The sequence below is a fragment of the Cetorhinus maximus genome, unplaced genomic scaffold (assembly GCF_964194155.1).
Source record: "Cetorhinus maximus unplaced genomic scaffold, sCetMax3.hap1.1 HAP1_SCAFFOLD_3923, whole genome shotgun sequence".
NCBI classification, from domain to species: domain Eukaryota; kingdom Metazoa; phylum Chordata; class Chondrichthyes; order Lamniformes; family Cetorhinidae; genus Cetorhinus; species Cetorhinus maximus.
Genome location: NW_027599829.1, coordinates 4484 through 21288, shown reverse-complemented (window position 1 = coordinate 21288; position 16805 = coordinate 4484). Strand labels below are relative to the sequence as shown.

At 51.5% G+C, this 16805-nt stretch overlaps 1 protein-coding gene across 1 annotated transcript; it reads left to right on the top strand.

Moving 5' to 3' along the window:
* Positions 1-284: 284 nt before the first annotated feature.
* Positions 285-10463, top strand: LOC144678268 (early estrogen-induced gene 1 protein-like; the record flags this gene model as incomplete). Its single annotated transcript, XM_078538115.1, has 5 exons — positions 285-392; positions 3749-3941; positions 5010-5131; positions 8027-8096; positions 8917-10463. Coding segments are annotated over 5 exons (533 nt in total), but the record flags the coding sequence as incomplete, so codon positions are not given.
* Positions 10464-16805: the final 6342 nt, after the last annotated feature.

The following is a 16805-nucleotide window of genomic DNA, read 5'->3' as shown; positions in this document are numbered from 1 at the left end:
TTGTAGCAACTCTCCCTTATCCCCGTGCCCCGGTCCACTTGCAGTAAACTATTACAAGAATGGCTACACTCGTTGGGATGCCCTGAGATTGTGGATTGATTCCTGATCGGTTTCCTGCCCCTTTAACCTCACCCCGGCACGTAAAACCCAGGCTGTCAGATGGGCCGGGTGGATCGGCGGGGGGGGGGTTCGAGAATCTCACGGCGGCCGGAAGAACGATTCCTTCGGGACCTCTCCTTGTGCATTTATTTATTTATTTATCCGCGCTCTTGCTGGTTTTCCAGGAGGGATATCCGAGGATCCGGATAATGCGCTGCACGTGGCGGAGGAATCGATCCGGAAAAGGCATTCCCGCAACTCCAGCGGCTCCAGCCAAGTGTCGAAGTTCTCGGGTGAGCAGCGGGTTCCTGTGGGAGCGGGGCCCTGGGGTGTTAGAGGGGGTGGGGGGGGGGGGAATGTGTGTGTGTTGGGGGGGTTGCTGGGTGGGGGTCTGTGTTGGGGGTGTGTGTGTGTGTTGGGGGGGGGCGGGGGTGTGTGTGTGTGTTGGGGGGGGGCGGGGGTGTGTGTGTGTGTTGGGGGGGGCGGGGGTGTGTGTGTGTGTTGGGGGGGGGCGGGGGTGTGTGTGTGTGTTGGGGGGGGCGGGGGTGTGTGTGTGTGTTGGGGGGGGGTGGGGGTGTGTGTGTGTGTTGGGGGGGGCGGGGGGTGTGTGTGTGTGTGTTGGGGGGGGTGGGGGTGTGTGTGTGTGTGTGTGTTGGGGGGGGCGGGGGTGTGTGTGTGTGTTTGGGGGGGGCGGGGGGTGTGTGTGTGTGTTGGGGGGGGGGGAATGTGTGTGTGTGTTGGGGGGGGCAGTGTTGGGGGGGTTGCTGGGTGGGGGTCTGTGTTGGGGGTGTGTGTGTGTTGGGGGGGGCGGGGGTGTGTGTGTGTGTTGGGGGGGGCGGGGGTGTGTGTGTGTGTTGGGGGGGGGCGGGGGTGTGTGTGTGTGTTGGGGGGGGTGGGGGTGTGTGTGTGTGTGTGTGTTGGGGGGGGCGGGGGTGTGTGTGTGTGTTGGGGGGGCCGGGGGTGTGTGTGTGTGTGTTGGGGGGGGGCGGGGGTGTGTGTGTGTGTGTTGTGGGGGGTGGGGGTGTGTGTGTGTGTTGGGGGGGGTGGGGGTGTGTGTGTGTGTTGGGGGGGCGGGGGTGTGTGTGTGTGTTGGGGGGGGCGGGGGTGTGTGTGTGTGTTGGGGGGGGGCGGGGGGGTGTGTGTGTGTGTTGGGGGGGGGCGGGGGGTGTGTGTGTGTGTGTTGGGGGGGGGTGGGGGTGTGTGTGTGTTGGGGGGGGGCGGGGGTGTGTGTGTGTGTGTTGGGGGGGGTGGGGGTGTGTGTGTGTGTGTGTTGGGGGGGGCGGGGGTGTGTGTGTGTGTTGGGGGGGGGGCGGGGGTGTGTGTGTGTGTGTTGGGGGGGGTGGGGGTGTGTGTGTGTGTGTGTGTTGGGGGGGGCGGGGGTGTGTGTGTGTGTTGGGGGGGGTGGGGGTGTGTGTGTGTGTTGGGGGGGGTGGGGGTGTGTGTGTGTGTTGGGGGGGGGTGGGGTGTGTGTGTGTGTTGGGGGGGGCGGGGGTGTGTGTGTGTGTTGGGGGGGGCGGGGGTGTGTGTGTGTGTTGGGGGGGGCGGGGGTGTGTGTGTGTGTTGGGGGGGCGGGGGTGTGTGTGTGTGTTGGGGGGGGCGGGGGTGTGTGTGTGTGTTGGGGGGGGCGGGGGGGTGTGTGTGTGTGTTGGGGGGGGCGGGGGGGTGTGTGTGTGTGTTGGGGGGGGCGGGGGTGTGTGTGTGTGTTGGGGGGGGCGGGGGTGTGTGTGTGTGTGTTGGGGGGGGCGGGGGTGTGTGTGTGTGTGTGTTGGGGGGGGCGGGGGGTGTGTGTGTGTGTTGGGGGGGGCGGGGGTGTGTGTGTGTGTGTTGGGGGGGGCGGGGGTGTGTGTGTGTGTGTGTTGGGGGGGCGGGGGGTGTGTGTGTGTGTGTGTGGGGGGGGCGGGGGTGTGTGTGTGTGTTGGGGGGGGCGGGGAGGGTGTTGGGGGGTTGTTGCGGGGGAGGGTGTTGGGGGGGTGTTGTGGGGGAGGGGTGCTCCCCATACTGGCCCAGCCCCGGAGAGGGGAAAAGACTTGTTGCTGTTAATAAAAACGATGAGTCGGTTCACATTTTGGTAATGGAGAGAAGTTAAGGGACTGTTGCTGCTAAATGCGGCGGTTTTGAGGATGTGAAAATAACATTTAAAAGCTTTGAGCAGAAGGTGAAGGCCGCCGTGCGAGTCCGGGGTTAGTGCTCAGTTTAAGGGACAGGAGCCACAAGCACAAACCGCAGTGGGCCAGTTGTCACGTTGTTATATTTTGTACTCAAACCATTCAATAGTAAGAAGTGTGCCGGCTGCAGCTTTTTCAGAGAGGCTGTGGGCGGCCTTGGCTGTTAGTCCCCCCTCCAGGACCTCCAGCCGGTCCAGGCAATGCGTGGCTGTTGAACTGTGTGGGGCATCACAGCTGAGCCCAGATTCTATTTTCTCACACCCGCCTATCGGGAGGGTGACTGGAAGCATTGCGGAGGGCGATCCGTTCCAAACTGGCATCCCACACCCACACCCCCCCAGCAACCCGAAAGAAGCCCAGGGCACTGAGGCCAATGCACCTCCTCCAGTTAATGTACAGACTGGGACTGGCTAACTCGGAGACCAGAGTGGGGGTTAAAGCTGCAATTTGCCCAGTTTGAGACAGTCTGGGTTGTGAATGCTAGAATTTAGAAAGCGATGCGGCAGTTTGACTGAAGGTTAAGATATTAAAAAAAAAATTCTTTCGAGTTATCAACAGTCACAGATTGCAACTCTTTCGAGTACAATCACAGTTCTTGGTTTCCGGGAACTCTTTCGAGTTACCAACAGTCACAGATTGCAACTCTTTCGAGTACAATCACAGTTCTTGGTTTTCCGGGAGTGGAACATGAACCCACAACCCTCTGATTCAAAGGCGAGGGTGCTATGAACTGAGCCACAGCTGACACCTCCCAGGTTAAGATATTAAGGAGAACAGAGAGAGAGGGAGGGAACTTACCTCTGGTTGGGGGAGTCTGGGACTGGCGGAGGGGGAGGTGGGGGGGTGGCGGGAGGGGCAAGCTCTTTAAAAACCCCTTCGAGGAGCAGAAATGATGGCATTAATTTGGGACACTCTCTCCCACAAACGGCAATTGAGGCCGGACCAATTGCAGATTTTAAATCGGAGATCATTAGATTTTTGTTAACTGAAGGTGTGAAGGGTTAGGGGGTGAAAGGCAGGCGTATGGAGTGAGGTTACAGATCAGCCATGATCTCATCGAATGGTGGAACAGGGTTGGGAGGAGGGGGTGTTGGTGGGGTCATCATGGACTGCCTCCTGTTCCTATGGTGGGACACCAGGGGAGAGGGGGGGGGAATTGCGGTTAAAATTTGGGGCAGTGGGGGTTTGGTTTGAAATGTGAGCCACTAAGTGGGGATCCCACCAGGCACAATGCTGGTTACCACAGCTGGTGCAAATAGTGATATTGGGGTTTGGGTGGGGTGTCGTGTGGCACCTGATCCTGTCACTTTACTGATGGGTGGGGTTGGGTAAGATTGCTTTCCCCCACCCCCCACACCAGATTTACCATCACCGTTAACGCTCCCCCTGTGGTGCAGTCAGGGCCCCCACCGTGGCGTTGGGGGTGGTGTGAGCTCTGAGCGGGTGGTGTCGCTAACCCAGACTCTGCCTCTTCCCTCCCGCAGGCTACAGCTCCGAGTGCTCCCCCTCCGTCTCCCATTTCGAACTGACCCACCGGCGGGATGGCTCGTCCAGCAGCAGCGGCCTGTCCTCCGGGATCGGGAGCATGGCCGACATCCGGGAGGGAGCCAAGGATCCCGGCCTGGAGAAGGTGGCGCCGCCCTTCAGGCCCCTGCTGTGCTCGGAACGGTTGTCGAGGTAGGCCGGGCCGGTGACTGCAGGAATGTCCCCCGGGGGCTGGCTCTTCTGGGGATTATCAGTCCAGCGGGCCGGAATGACGTCCCGTCTGCTGTGGCTCGAGTGGGTAACTCTCTCGCCTCTCGGGAGTCAGAGGTTCTGGGGCTCAGGTCCCACTCCAGGGATTAGAGCACAACAATCCAGGCCAACTCTCCAGTGCGGAACTGAGGGAGTGCCGCACTGTCAGAGGTGCCACCTGTCAGAGGACTCAGTCCGATGAGGTCCCATCAAGTGTCTGACCCACTGCCCCACCCGGTCCCAGAGGGGGAAAGGACAGCGTCTGACCCACTGCCCCACCCGGTCCCAGAGGGGGAAAGGACAGCGTCTGACCCACTGCCCCACCCGGTCCCAGAGGGGGAAAGGACAGCGTCTGACCCACTGCCCCACCCGGTCCCAGAGGGGGCAAGGACAGTGTCTGTCACACCCAGTCCCAGAAAGGGAAAGGACAGTGTCTGACCCACTGTCCCACCCGGTCCCAGAGGGGGAAAGGACAGTGTCTGACCCACTGTCCCACCCGGTCCCAGAGGGGGAAAGGACAGTGTCTGACCCACTGTCCCACCCAGTCCCAGAGGGGGCAAGGACAGTGCCTGACCCACTGTCCCACCCAGTCCCAGAGGGGGGAAAGGACAGTGTCTGACCCACTGTCCCACCCAGTCCCAGAGGGGGCAAGGACAGTGCCTGACCCACTGTCCCACCCAGTCCCAGAGGGGGGAAAGGACAGTGTCTGACCCACTGTCCCACCCAGTCCCAGAGGGGGCAAGGACAGTGTCTGACCCACTGTCACACCTGGTCCCAGAGGGGGTAAGGACACTGTCTGTCACACCCAGTCCCAGAAAGGGAAAGGACAGTGTCTGACCCACTGCCTGAGTGAATCCTGTGATTCTTACATTTGTGATAAACTACGTTTGAAGATGGATTCATTCCGAAAAACCGCGAAAGGCACTTCCCAGAAATGTGCCTGTGGGTGAGGGAGAGACTGGATGAGTTGGTTTATTTTATGCTGACACTGACCCTCTGCTGCTCCCGCAGGCGGAAGAAGGAAGCGGCTGAAAACCGACCCTCCCGAGTGGACGACACACGAGTGGACGCAGATGACATTGTGGAGGAGATTGTCCGGAGCCAGGACTTCAGCCAGTCCAGCAACACCGAGGGTGAGGGACGGGGTCGGGTGCAGGGAGGGGCAGGGAGGGGTCGGGGGCAGGGAGGGGGAGGCAGGGTGGGGGAGGGGGAGCGAGGCAGGGTGGGGGTGGGGGAGCGAGGCAGGGAGGGGTCGGGGGAGCGAGGCAGGGAGGGGTCGGGGGAGCGAGGCAGGGAGGGGTCGGGGGAGCGAGGCAGGGAGGGGGAGGGGTCGCGAGGCAGGGAGGGGGAGGGGTCGCGAGGCAGGGAGGGGTCGGGGGAGAGAGGCCATGAACAATAATGTGGCCCCGGTGCTGTGCCAAAGCCATTACAGCCTGGGACATAAGTGCCGATTGTGAGCTTAAACTCTGCTATTCCACTGGTTTCCTTTATTCTTTTCGGGGGATGTGGGGCATCGGTGGCGAGGCCAGTGTTTTTTTTTTGCCTGTCCTTAATTGCCCTCGAGAAGGTGGTAGTGAGCTCTCTGCCGCTCGCCACCTGGTCTGGACCAGCTGTTTTGTCGAGGCTGGGTGCAGTGCTTACATCTCAGGGGGAAGCTGACAGTCAACCACATTGCTGTGGCTCTGGAGTCACATGTAGGCCAGTCCGGGTAAAGGTGGCAGATTCCCCTCCCCAGGAGGCATCGCGTGCCCGTGAATTCACAGTGACTGCTCGAATGTCTTTTCCCTGCCAGTGGCCATTTGGACGGTGTATAGGATTTCCTGAACCACTCAGGAAGGTCAGGAATAGACCCAGCTCAAAATCCCCCCCACCCTCAGCCCAGCGTGTATCCCAGGAGGGAAGCTGCTCACTCTGAGGAGCTCGACTGACAGGATTCCGGCGAACGCTGGTTTTACAGGAACCCTCCAGGCATAACCTGGTGTTTATGTTCCACATGAGCCTCCTCCCACCTCCCTTCATCGAAGCCTATCGCTATATCATGGAACCATAGAAACATGACGGCACCGAAAGAGGCCATTGAGCCCATTGTCTGTGCTGGCTGAAAAAGAAAAGAATGATAAACTAGCTGCCCGAACCAATCCCACCTTCCGGCACCTGGTCCGTAGCCTTGCAGGTTACAGCACTTCAGGTGCAGATCCAGGTGCCTTTTCAATGTGTTGAGGGTTTCAGCCTCCACCACCAAACTGTACAGTGAATTCCAGATGCCCTTCGCCATCTGTTTGAAGAGGTTTCTCCTCATGTCCCCTCTAATCCTTCTACTGATACCCTTAAATCTGTGTCTCCTGCTAATTGACCCCTCCATCGTTCCTGTCTGTCCTATCTAGGCCCCTCAAAATTTTGTACACCTCAATAAGGTCACCCCTCAGCCTCCTCTGTTCTATGGAAAACAACCCCAGCCTATTCAATCTTTCCTCGCAATTTTCAAGCAACATTATTGTAAATCTCCTCTGTACTGTCTCCAGAGCAATTATGTCCTTCCTGTAATGTGGTGACCAGAACTGTACACAGAATTCCAGCTGTGGCCTAACCAGCATTTTATACAGTTCCACCATTACATCCCTGTTTTTGTATTCAACACCTCATCCAATAAAGGAAAGCATTCCATATGCTTTATTCACCACCTTATCCACCTGTCCTGCAACCTTCAGGTACCTGTAGACATGCACTCCAAGGCCTCTCACTTCCTCAACCCCTCTCAATACCCTCCTGTTTATTGAGTATTCCCTTGCTTTGTTTGCCCTCCCCAAATGCATTACCTCACACTTCACCGGATTGAATTCCATTTGCCACTTTTTAGTCCACTCAACCAAACCATTGATATAATTCTGGAGTCGACAGTTATCTTCTTCACTATCAACCACACACGGCCAATTTTTGTGCCATCTGCAAATTTCCCAGTCGTGCCTCCCACATTTAAGTCTAAATCATTAATATAGACAACAAACAGCAAGGGCCCCAACACAGCCCTGTGGAAAACACTTCTATTCCTTTCTCCCTTGTTCATTTATCTAGCTTCCCCTCGACACTATTTGTCTCAACTCCTCTGTGGTAGCGAGTTGCACATTCTCACCACTCTCTGGGTAAAGAAGTTCCTCCTGAATTCCCTGTCAGATTTCTAACTTTTATAGCCTTTAAATCTTACAGATCATGATCAGGTCAGCATCCCTGGCCTTTTCCTTTCTTGGAAAGAGAGCACAACCTTTCAGTCTTTCCACTAGGTTTCGCTGTCATCCTTCCAAACCCATGACCACTACCGTCTAGAAGGACAAGGGCAGCAGACACATGGGAATCACCACCTGGAAGTTCCCCTCCAAGCCACCTAACTTGGAAATATATTGCTGTTCCTTCACTGTTGCTGGGTCAGTGGAACTCCCTCCCTAACAGCATTGTGCGTGTACCTACACCACATGGGCTGCAGCGGTTCAAGAAGGCAGCTCACCACCGCCTTCTCCAGGGCAATTAGGGATGGGCAATAAATGCTGGCCCAGTCAGTGAAGCCCACATCCTGGGAATGAATAATAAAACATTTTTTCACCATCTCCAGGGTGTCTGTAATCTATTTTTTTGTCTCCCTGACATGAAGACTAGAACTATTTACAGTCCTGGTTTCTTCATGCCTCCATTGGTGACCATGCCTTCAGTTGTCTAGGCCCCAAGCTCTGGATTTCCTGCCAGATTCCTCTCCGCCTCCCTGCCTCGTTTCCTCTTTTTGAACCACTTGTTAAAGTCTGCCTCCTTTGACCAAAGCTTTTGATCATCAGACCAGCTAACATCCCCTTATGTGGCTCAGTGTCACAGTTTGACTTAAGGCTCCTGTGAAGCTTCTTGGGATGTCTTCCGTGTTTAAAGGTGTCTTGTAAATGCATGTTGCTGTTGTTGTTGTAGTTTAAGCAATTGCCTCAACTCCTAGGCCAGACACTGATATTCTCTCTCTCTCTCTCTCTTTCTCCTTTTTTTTGTTGTTTCAGACAGTGGATTGCAGCTCTACGTAGGTCGGGATGGGACCACCAGGCTGGGTGGCCTGCAGAGTGACAACAGGTAAAGAGGAGACGTTGGCCTTAGAGACAGTCATGACTGGGGAGGTCGGAAGGAGTGGGGTGGGAGGGTAGTTGGTTCAAGATCCACTCCCAGAGTGCCGTAGTGTCAGAGGCGCGAGGTCTCTGGCCACATTTCCCTCTGTTATAACAATGACCACGCTTAAGGATGCTTTATCCTGAAAGATGAGAGATGTGAATGAATAATCAGAAATTCATTGAAAGGGATGGGGAGAGATGGGTATAACATTTATTCCCGCTCTGGGGCGTCCATTTTGCTTTGTCACTGAGTGGGAAACCGCTGAGGTGAGCCGCAATTGGCAGAATGCGCCGATTTATTTATTTTTTTAAACGTGCCAACGCCTCGGGCTGCTTTGCCAACTTCTGTCAGGAAACGGCTGACTGCGCTGTGGTGAAATGTGTGCCAGTCTGAGGCAGCAGCCAGGGGTGGAAGGGCTTTGGGTGGGTGGTGATGACGGAGTCCTCCGATGTTGTGGAAGAGCTCCATCAGAATATTCTAGAGAAGTGGGGGAGGGCCACCCCTCGGTTTGGACCCGCAATTTAGCGGGACAGAGCGAGACGTGGGGGAAGGAGTGGGGCTATCCTCCCATCCATTTTAACCCATCCCTTCCCCTCCCCCGACCTCATTCTACTTCAGCAACAAAGTCCCTGCGGGAATTCTCAATGACGGGGTCGGAGCTAGAGCGATACTTTGATTAAGGTGGAGGCAGCCTGTGGCTTTGCCATTGGAAAATAGGCCTCGTGCCTGCCTAGTATTGAGGTTTCCCTCACACTCACTCTTTCTCTCTCTCTCTGTCTCGCAGGTGGTGTGACTACAAGCCCGTTGTTATCGAGGGCCATTGAGCTAGAGATGAAAAGACAAAGCAGCAGGTTGCAGACCCCTGCTGCCATTCCAGTAGAGGATATTCCAGAGGATCAGGAATTTCTGGCTGGCACTATCCATGAATGAGCATTTCTCACTGGGGAAAATCAGTGTCAATTTTTTTATATAAAAAAAAGAAGAAAAATAATAATTCATATTGAGGAATTATTAGGAGAAAGATGACGTCCATCTTTCCCAGTGAACTGTGTGGTTGGATTCCCTGCCATCCTTGGCTTTGGGTTAAAACGGTCCCAGACATCAAGATGCAGCTTTGGGTGCACACACGTTGGCGATGAGTATTAATGGATGTACATGTTAATAAGTGGTACTGGGTGTTCTGGGCATTGCATAGGTTCAGACCTTTAGCTCAATGATAATCGTTAATTATTCCCTTCTATTTATTTTATAGCTTTTAATGAAACCCAATAGGGACCATTTAGCCCTGAACATGGGATTTGGTACGGGAATCGTGTGCTTCTCTATGACGCAAGGGAATTGACTCTAATGTTTATCGAACTCTCGTTTTGTTTGGACTGCTTGTTCAGGAAGTGGGGAGGCGGAAGCGGGGGGAGCGATGTGGATGGCAGGGAATTGGTGCCAATTTCCTGAATGGTCGAGAGGAGGTTGGCTGCACGGTTACAAGTGTCTGTCATGTTGTTTAACACAATCCCATCTCCCAGTACTTTTAGGGCTAATTCGTGTTTGAGGAAAATGAGGGGGAAAGGAAATCTCTCTTTGATGCCCCCGGTGACTTTTACCCCAAGGTGTTGGTCGGGCGAAGTGTCTTGGAGATGCATGTTTGATCCCAGGGTCATTCTGGGGGACTGGCAAATCTTAGACTACTGCTTAGAGTTGGCCCGAATAGCCATCTTGTCATCCTGCTCTGATATGACCAATGGGGACGGTGTTTCTCAGAGCTACCTCAACCCCGTTCAGATGTCATATTAGGGGCAAGTTCAGTGCAAGATGGGGTAGTTTTAAAAACCTAACATGAGTGATCAACATGTTAACGTTGCTTCCTAACACTTAGGACTTGGGTTTCCAACTTGGTTTGGATGTGTCCCTCGAACTCGCCCACCTTCTCCCCTCCCATTTCCAATGTTTTTATAAATAAATTGTAAACCAGGCCCAAAGAAGATGGAAAAAGAATACCAGACTCTTATTTCTTTTAAATGAAAAATGTCTCTAGGGCTTTTCTTCCTCCTGGTTGTGCTCTCAGTGGTGTCCAGAAAGGCTCTACCCCAATTCCCAAAGACTCCAGGCTTGTTTCAGATCCCGTGACCACGTTTTTGGCCTTTCTCTTGGTTCAGTGTAACGTGTTTTAAAGTGCAGCAGGAGATGGAGGGGAGGCTGGGAGATGAGATCGAATCTTCGAGGGAGTGAGTTAAAGGTCTCGCCAGATGGTTTATATATTTTAAAAACAAAGACAAAAATGAACTTGGGTTGAGAGTGCTGTTCCTAAGCTGTCCATCTTTCTCATCCTGTTTTTTTTTTTAAATTTCGAAATCAAATACTCACCAATTATCGATTTAAAAGATGTTGGGAAGCCATTTTGTGAGGCAAAACTGTTTGGTATTGAGGAGGTCAAAGGGCAAGATAGCAATTTATTTTTAATTTGTGAAGATATGACGAGATGCTTCTGTAATGCACTTTTCCAATACTTGGCCCAGTATTTAAACTATACTCTTTTTTAAAAAATAAAAAACTATATATAGTCTCCAGCCCATGCTCTCTCCACTCTGTTCCCAAATATCAAATACCTGGATGGTGGGATCGGTGCTAAATGTTTATAAACATCGTGCGAAAGATGTAAAATATGTTTAAAAAAAAATTACAGCCAAGAGGGGCAATTAAAGAGCTGCTAGTTGAGCGAGCTGGTTACTTTTACCTCCCAAAGTGGGGGTAATAATGGGAAAGGTGCCATTCTTAAAGGGGCTGTGGCATTTTCAGGGAGAAAACGTGATGAACCTTTGGAGGAGGTGGATGGGAGGGAGTGTTGCTAGGAAACCTGTGAGATTATCTTCCTCTGGCGCAACTGAGGTGATGACTCTCTGAGCAATTTAGGCATCATGTTTTTCTTGAGCGTTTACTTGGGGACCCTTTCTCATGGAGATAGCGGCCCCTTTAAATGGTATGTATTTTTATATTTTAAACCTGTTTCTGTGAAGTGGAGCTGCCTGTGTGGGCTCCACTGGTGCTGAATATTTCTACAGGCTCTCGGACAGTGTTTCCCACGACTGTAATCTGTCTCCATGTTTACGGGGTGGTTTTTGTGTGGATTTTTTTTAAAATGTGGATAATATTCAATAAAACGTTTTTTTTAAAAAAACCAGACATGATCATTTCATTTCACTCGGGATATGGAACCTTTAATGTTGGCCGCTCGGTTGTGTTCAGAAGCGTTGTAAAATGCATAAGAGTCGAGGCAGGGATGATGAGAGTTACCTGGGAGATGACCGTTAAACGGGATTCCCGTTGGTCATTTTCTATACGACCATAAGACATAGGAGCAGAAATTAGGCCATTCGGCCCATCGAGTCTGCCCTGCCATTCAATCATGGCTGATAAGTTTCTCAACCCCATTCTCCCGCCTTCTCCCCGTAACCTTTGATCCCCTTACCAATCAAGAACCTATCTATCTCCGTCTTAAATACACTCAATGACCTGGCCTCCACAGCCTTCTGTGGCAATGAATTCCATAGATTCACCACTCTCTGGCTAAAGAAGTTCCTCCTGATCTCTGTTCTAAAAGGTCTTCCCTTTACTCTGAGGCCGTGCCCTCGGGTCCTAGTCTCTCCTACTAATGGAAACATCTTCCCTACGTCCACTCTATGCAGGCCTTTCAGTATTCTGTAAGTTTCAATCAGATCCCCCCTCATCCTTCTAAACTCCATCGAGTATAGACCCAGAGTCCTCAAACATTCCTCATATGTTAAGCCTTTCATTCCTGGGATCATTCTCGTGAACCTCCTCTGGACCCTCTCCAGGGCCAACACATCGTTCCTGAGATACGGGGCCCAAAATTGCTCACAATATTCTAAATGTGGTCTGACCAGAGCCTTATAAAGCCTCAGCAGCACATCCCTGCTTTTATATTCTAGTCTTCTCGAAATAAATGCCAACATTGCATTTGCCTTCCTAACTACCGACTCAACCTGCAAGTTAACCTTAAGAGAATCCTGGACTAGGACTCCCAAGTCCCTTTGCACTCCAGATTTCTGAATTCTCTCCCCATTTAGAAAATAGTCTATGCCTCTATTCTTCCCGCCAAAGTGCATAATCTCACACTTCCCCACGTTGTATTCCATCTGCCACTTCTTTGCCCATTCTCCTAACCTGTCCAAATCCTTCTGCAGCCTCCCCGCCTCCTCAATACTACCTGTCCCTCCACCTATCTCCACCATGGGCTCTTATCTTACTGAGCAGCCTCCTGTGTGGCACCTTGTCAAAGGCCTTCTGGAAGTCCAAGTAGATAACATCCATTGGCTCTCCTTTGTCTAACCTACTCGTTACCTCCTCAAAGAATTCTAACAGATTTGTCAGGCATGACCTCCCCTTGATGAAACCATGCTGACTTTGCCCTATTTTACCATGCACTTCCAATTATTCTGAAATCTTATCCTTAATAATGGACTCTAAAATCTTACCAATGACCGAGGTCAGGCTAATCGGCCTGTAATTTCCCATCTTTTGCCTCATGCCCTTCTTAAACAGGGGGGGGTTACATTAGCGATTTTCCTCTGGGACCTTCCCTGACTCCAGTGATTCCTGAAAGATCACCACTAATGCCTCCACTATCTCTTCAGCTATCTCCTTCAGAACTCTGGGGTGTAATCCATCTGGTCCAGGTGATTTATCTACCTTCAGACCTTTCAGTTTTCCTAGCACCTTCTCCTTGGTAATGGCCACCATACTCACCTCTGCCCCCCGACTCTCTTGAACTTTGGGGATGTCACTCGTGTCTTCCACTGTGAAGACTGACGCAAAGTACCTATTCAGTTCCTCTGCCTTTTCTTTGTTTCCCACTATTACTTCTCCAGCGTCATTTTCCAGCGGCCCAATGTCCACTTTTGCCTCTCTCTTACCCTTTATATATCTAAAAAAACTCTTGCAATCTTCTTTTATATTACTGGCTAGTTTACCCTCATATTTAATCTTCTCCCTCCTTATTTCTTTTTTAGTTGTCCTCTGTTGGTCTTTGTAGGCTTCCCAATCCCCTGGTTTCCCACTGCTCTTCGTCGCATTGTATGCTTTCTCTTTAGCTTTTATGTTGTCCCTGACTTCCCTTGTCAGCCATGGTTGCCTCATCCTCCCTTTCGTATGTTTCTTCTTCCTAGGGATGAATTTTTGCTGTATCTCCCAAATTACTTTCAGAAACTCCTGCCATTGCTGTTCCACTGTCTTTCCTGCTAGGCTCATCTCCCAGTCAATTCTGGCCAGCTCCTCCCTCATGCCTCTGTAGTTGCCTTTATTCAACTGTAATACCGTTGCATCTGATTCCAGCTTTTTCCTCTCAAATTACAGGGTAAATTCTATCATATTATGGTCACTTCCTCCTAAGGGTTCCTTCACCTTAAGCTCCCTTATCAAATCTGCCTCATTATACATCACTAAATCTAGAATTGCCTGTTCCCTAGTGGGCTCCACCACAAGCTGCTCTAAAAAGCCATCTCGTAGACATTCCACAAATTCCTTTTCTTGGGATCCACTACCAACCTGATTTTCCCAGTCTACCTGCATATTGAAATCCCCCATGATCACTGTAACCTTGCCTTTCTTACACATCTTTTCTACCTCCTGGTGTATCTTGTGCCCCACATCCTGACTACTGCTCGGAGGCCTGTACATAACTCCCATTATGGTTTTTTTACCTTTGCGGTTCCTCAACTCTACCCACACAGATTCTACATCATCTGACCTTACATCATTTCTTGCTATCGATTTAATTTCATTTCTTACTAACAAAGCAACCCCACCCCCTCTGCCAACCTGCCTATCTTTTCGTTATGATGTGTATCCTTGGATATTGAGCTCCCAGTCCTGATCCCCTTGCAGCCATGTCTCCATAATGCCTACCACATCATACCTGCCAATTTCAATCTGCGCCACAAGCTCATTTACCTTATTTCATATACTGCGTGCATTCAGATACAACACCTTCAGTCCTGTATTTCCCGTTCCCCTTCTCATTGTCGTCCTTTATCTGATGTGCTTGAAGTTAGATTCATAGCCCTTTCCAAACACTCTGTCCTATTTTGTGTTCTGGAGACTTTAATAGACTCTCCTGGGCTCTCCTTTCTTTTCAGTTTTTTCATAATTTTCCATGAAGTTGAATCCACCCCCCCACACGCTAACCTGCTGCTTTGTTTCCCATTAGTCATACGTCTTGGAGTTTTACCCTTCACTTCCCCCCCACTTTCTAGTTTAAAGTCCTGTTGACCACCCTATTTACCCTTTTCACTAGAACATTGGTCCCAGATCGGTTCAGGTGGAGACCGTCCCAACGGTACAGATCCCTCCTGTTCCAATACTGATGCCAGTACCCCACGAAATGGAACCCCTCTTTCCCGCACCACTCCTTTAGCCACATGGTTACTTCCCTTATTCTCGGGTTCCTATGCCAATTTGCACGTGGCTCGGGTAGTAATCCGGAGATTATAACCCTTGAGGACCTGTTCTTTAATTTAGTTCCTAGTTCCTGATAATCCCCAAACAGGTCCTCTTTCCTAGTCTTACCTATGTTATTTGTCCCGACGTGGCCCACAACAACTGGATCCTCCCCCTCCCTCTCCAATATCCTTTCAAGCCGGTCAGAGATGTCTCTCACCCTGGCACCGGGCAGGCAACATACCATGCGGTACTCTCGATCCTGCTTACAAAGGATGCTATCAGTTCCCCTAATTATAGAATTCCCTACAACTACCACTTGTCTTTTTGCTCCCCCCTCTTGAATGGCCTCCTGTGCCACGGTGCCATGGTATGCTGGCTCATCCTCCCGACAGCCCTGTTCCTCATCCACACAGGGAACAAGTACCTCGTACCTGTTGGACAAGGTCAAGAGCTGAGGCTCCTCTGTTCCTGAACACAGGATCCCTCTACGTGCCTCACTTGCAGTCACACCCTGCTGACCCTGACCACTGAGCGGACTTGAGGTCCTTAATCTACCAGGTGTGACCGCCTCCTGATACAAAGCATCCAGGTAACTCTCCCCCTCCCGGATGTGCCACAGCGTCCGGAGCTCGGACTCCAGCTCATCAATTCTGAGCTGGAGTTCCTCCAGCAACCAACACTTGCTGCAGATGTGGTCACTGCGGCTCGCAATGGGATCTGCCAGCTCCCACATCAAACATGCTACAGCACATCACCTGCCCAGCCATCTCGACTTAGATAATTAATTTATTAATTAGCTTTGCAGTGTTTTTTTTCCAAATTTGGTGCAGATTTCCTACCAACCTACCAGGTCACAGCTTTCCTGTGACGTCACTGTTTCAGTTTTGGCTTCAGTTACTCTGTGCCCCGAGGTCACCGCTCCGGTGCTCCTCCCTCTGAGTCTGCTCTCTAGAGACAAGGCCGCGAATCCCCGAGGTAAGCTAGATTTATACTCACCGCTCCGGTGCTCCTCCCTCCGAGTCTGCTCCCAGGATTTACTTACCAATCAGCTGCTTTTTCTTTAAAATCCACTTTCAGAAGATTGTCCCTCGCAGGTCTGGTGCACTCCTGAAGGCACTGCCTCTTCCTCTCTTTTTTTCAGGTTTGAGGAGGAGGGAGGGATGGAAACACTACAGCAATGTAATGTTTGGGGCCATTCTGTTCTTTGACAGTGGGTCCTCCTCGATTCCCTCCTGAGTCGTGGTGGCTGCGATGACTTCTCCTAGAATGCTTCAGTCACTTCTCACCAGCGCCCTCTGTTGGATGTCCTTCCTCCTGTTGAGTGCAAGAGTCCTTCTCCTGATTCCCTCCTGAGTCGCGGTGGCTGCGATGACTTCTGCCAGAATGCTTCAGTCACTTCTCACCAGCGCCCTCTGTTGGATTTTCTATTCACTTTACGGAGGTTCTGGGTTTAGATTTCTTTCTGTCTCTCTCGCTTTCTTTGTTTATTTCTTCGCTTTGCGCTATTGAAGTCTTGAAGAAATAATGGCAAGTGAATGGAAAGCCTGTTTATGAAATCAACCCACAGCAGGGGAAGTGAGCTGCAGAAGGGGCAGGGAAAGACTTTACACATGGGGAGAGGGGGGCAGGAGTTTGAGAAGGTAGGAATCACAGAGGGGGCTGTTGAAGGGGGAGATTATACAGAGGGGGTGGGAGGCTGCTGTTGATTTCGGAGGGGGGGGTAATTAGAATGAACATGGGGACAGAGTGCTTGTACATGTTTGAAATAGTGACGGTTTGCAGCTGCGTGTTTTAAATGGTGAATGTAAATCAATGAATAGCTGACTGATGATATTATACAGAAGTCCAGAGAGATACAGGGTGGGTTGGGAGGTGGAGGGTGGAGCTGGAAGGAGTGTAGGGACTGTTTTGATGGTGGGTTGGGTATTATATGGGGGTTTGAGAGAGAATATTGGAGTGGGCGAATGCGGGGTTAAAAATAGTGCGTGGAATTTGGCGGCCACAAAATAAATGGCAGCGATAAAATGATGTGGAGATGGAATAATCGCCTGTTGATTATCGCAGCGAGGAAAAGAATGGGGGCTGGATAGCTGTGGGAGGGAAAACAAGAGTCTAGATTTGGAAAGAATATTTTGTGGCCTATATTGCTTGTGTGGGATAATATACGAAAAATAAACTTGTTTGAGAAAGAAGCTAAAGTCTATTTTTTGAATTATAAAT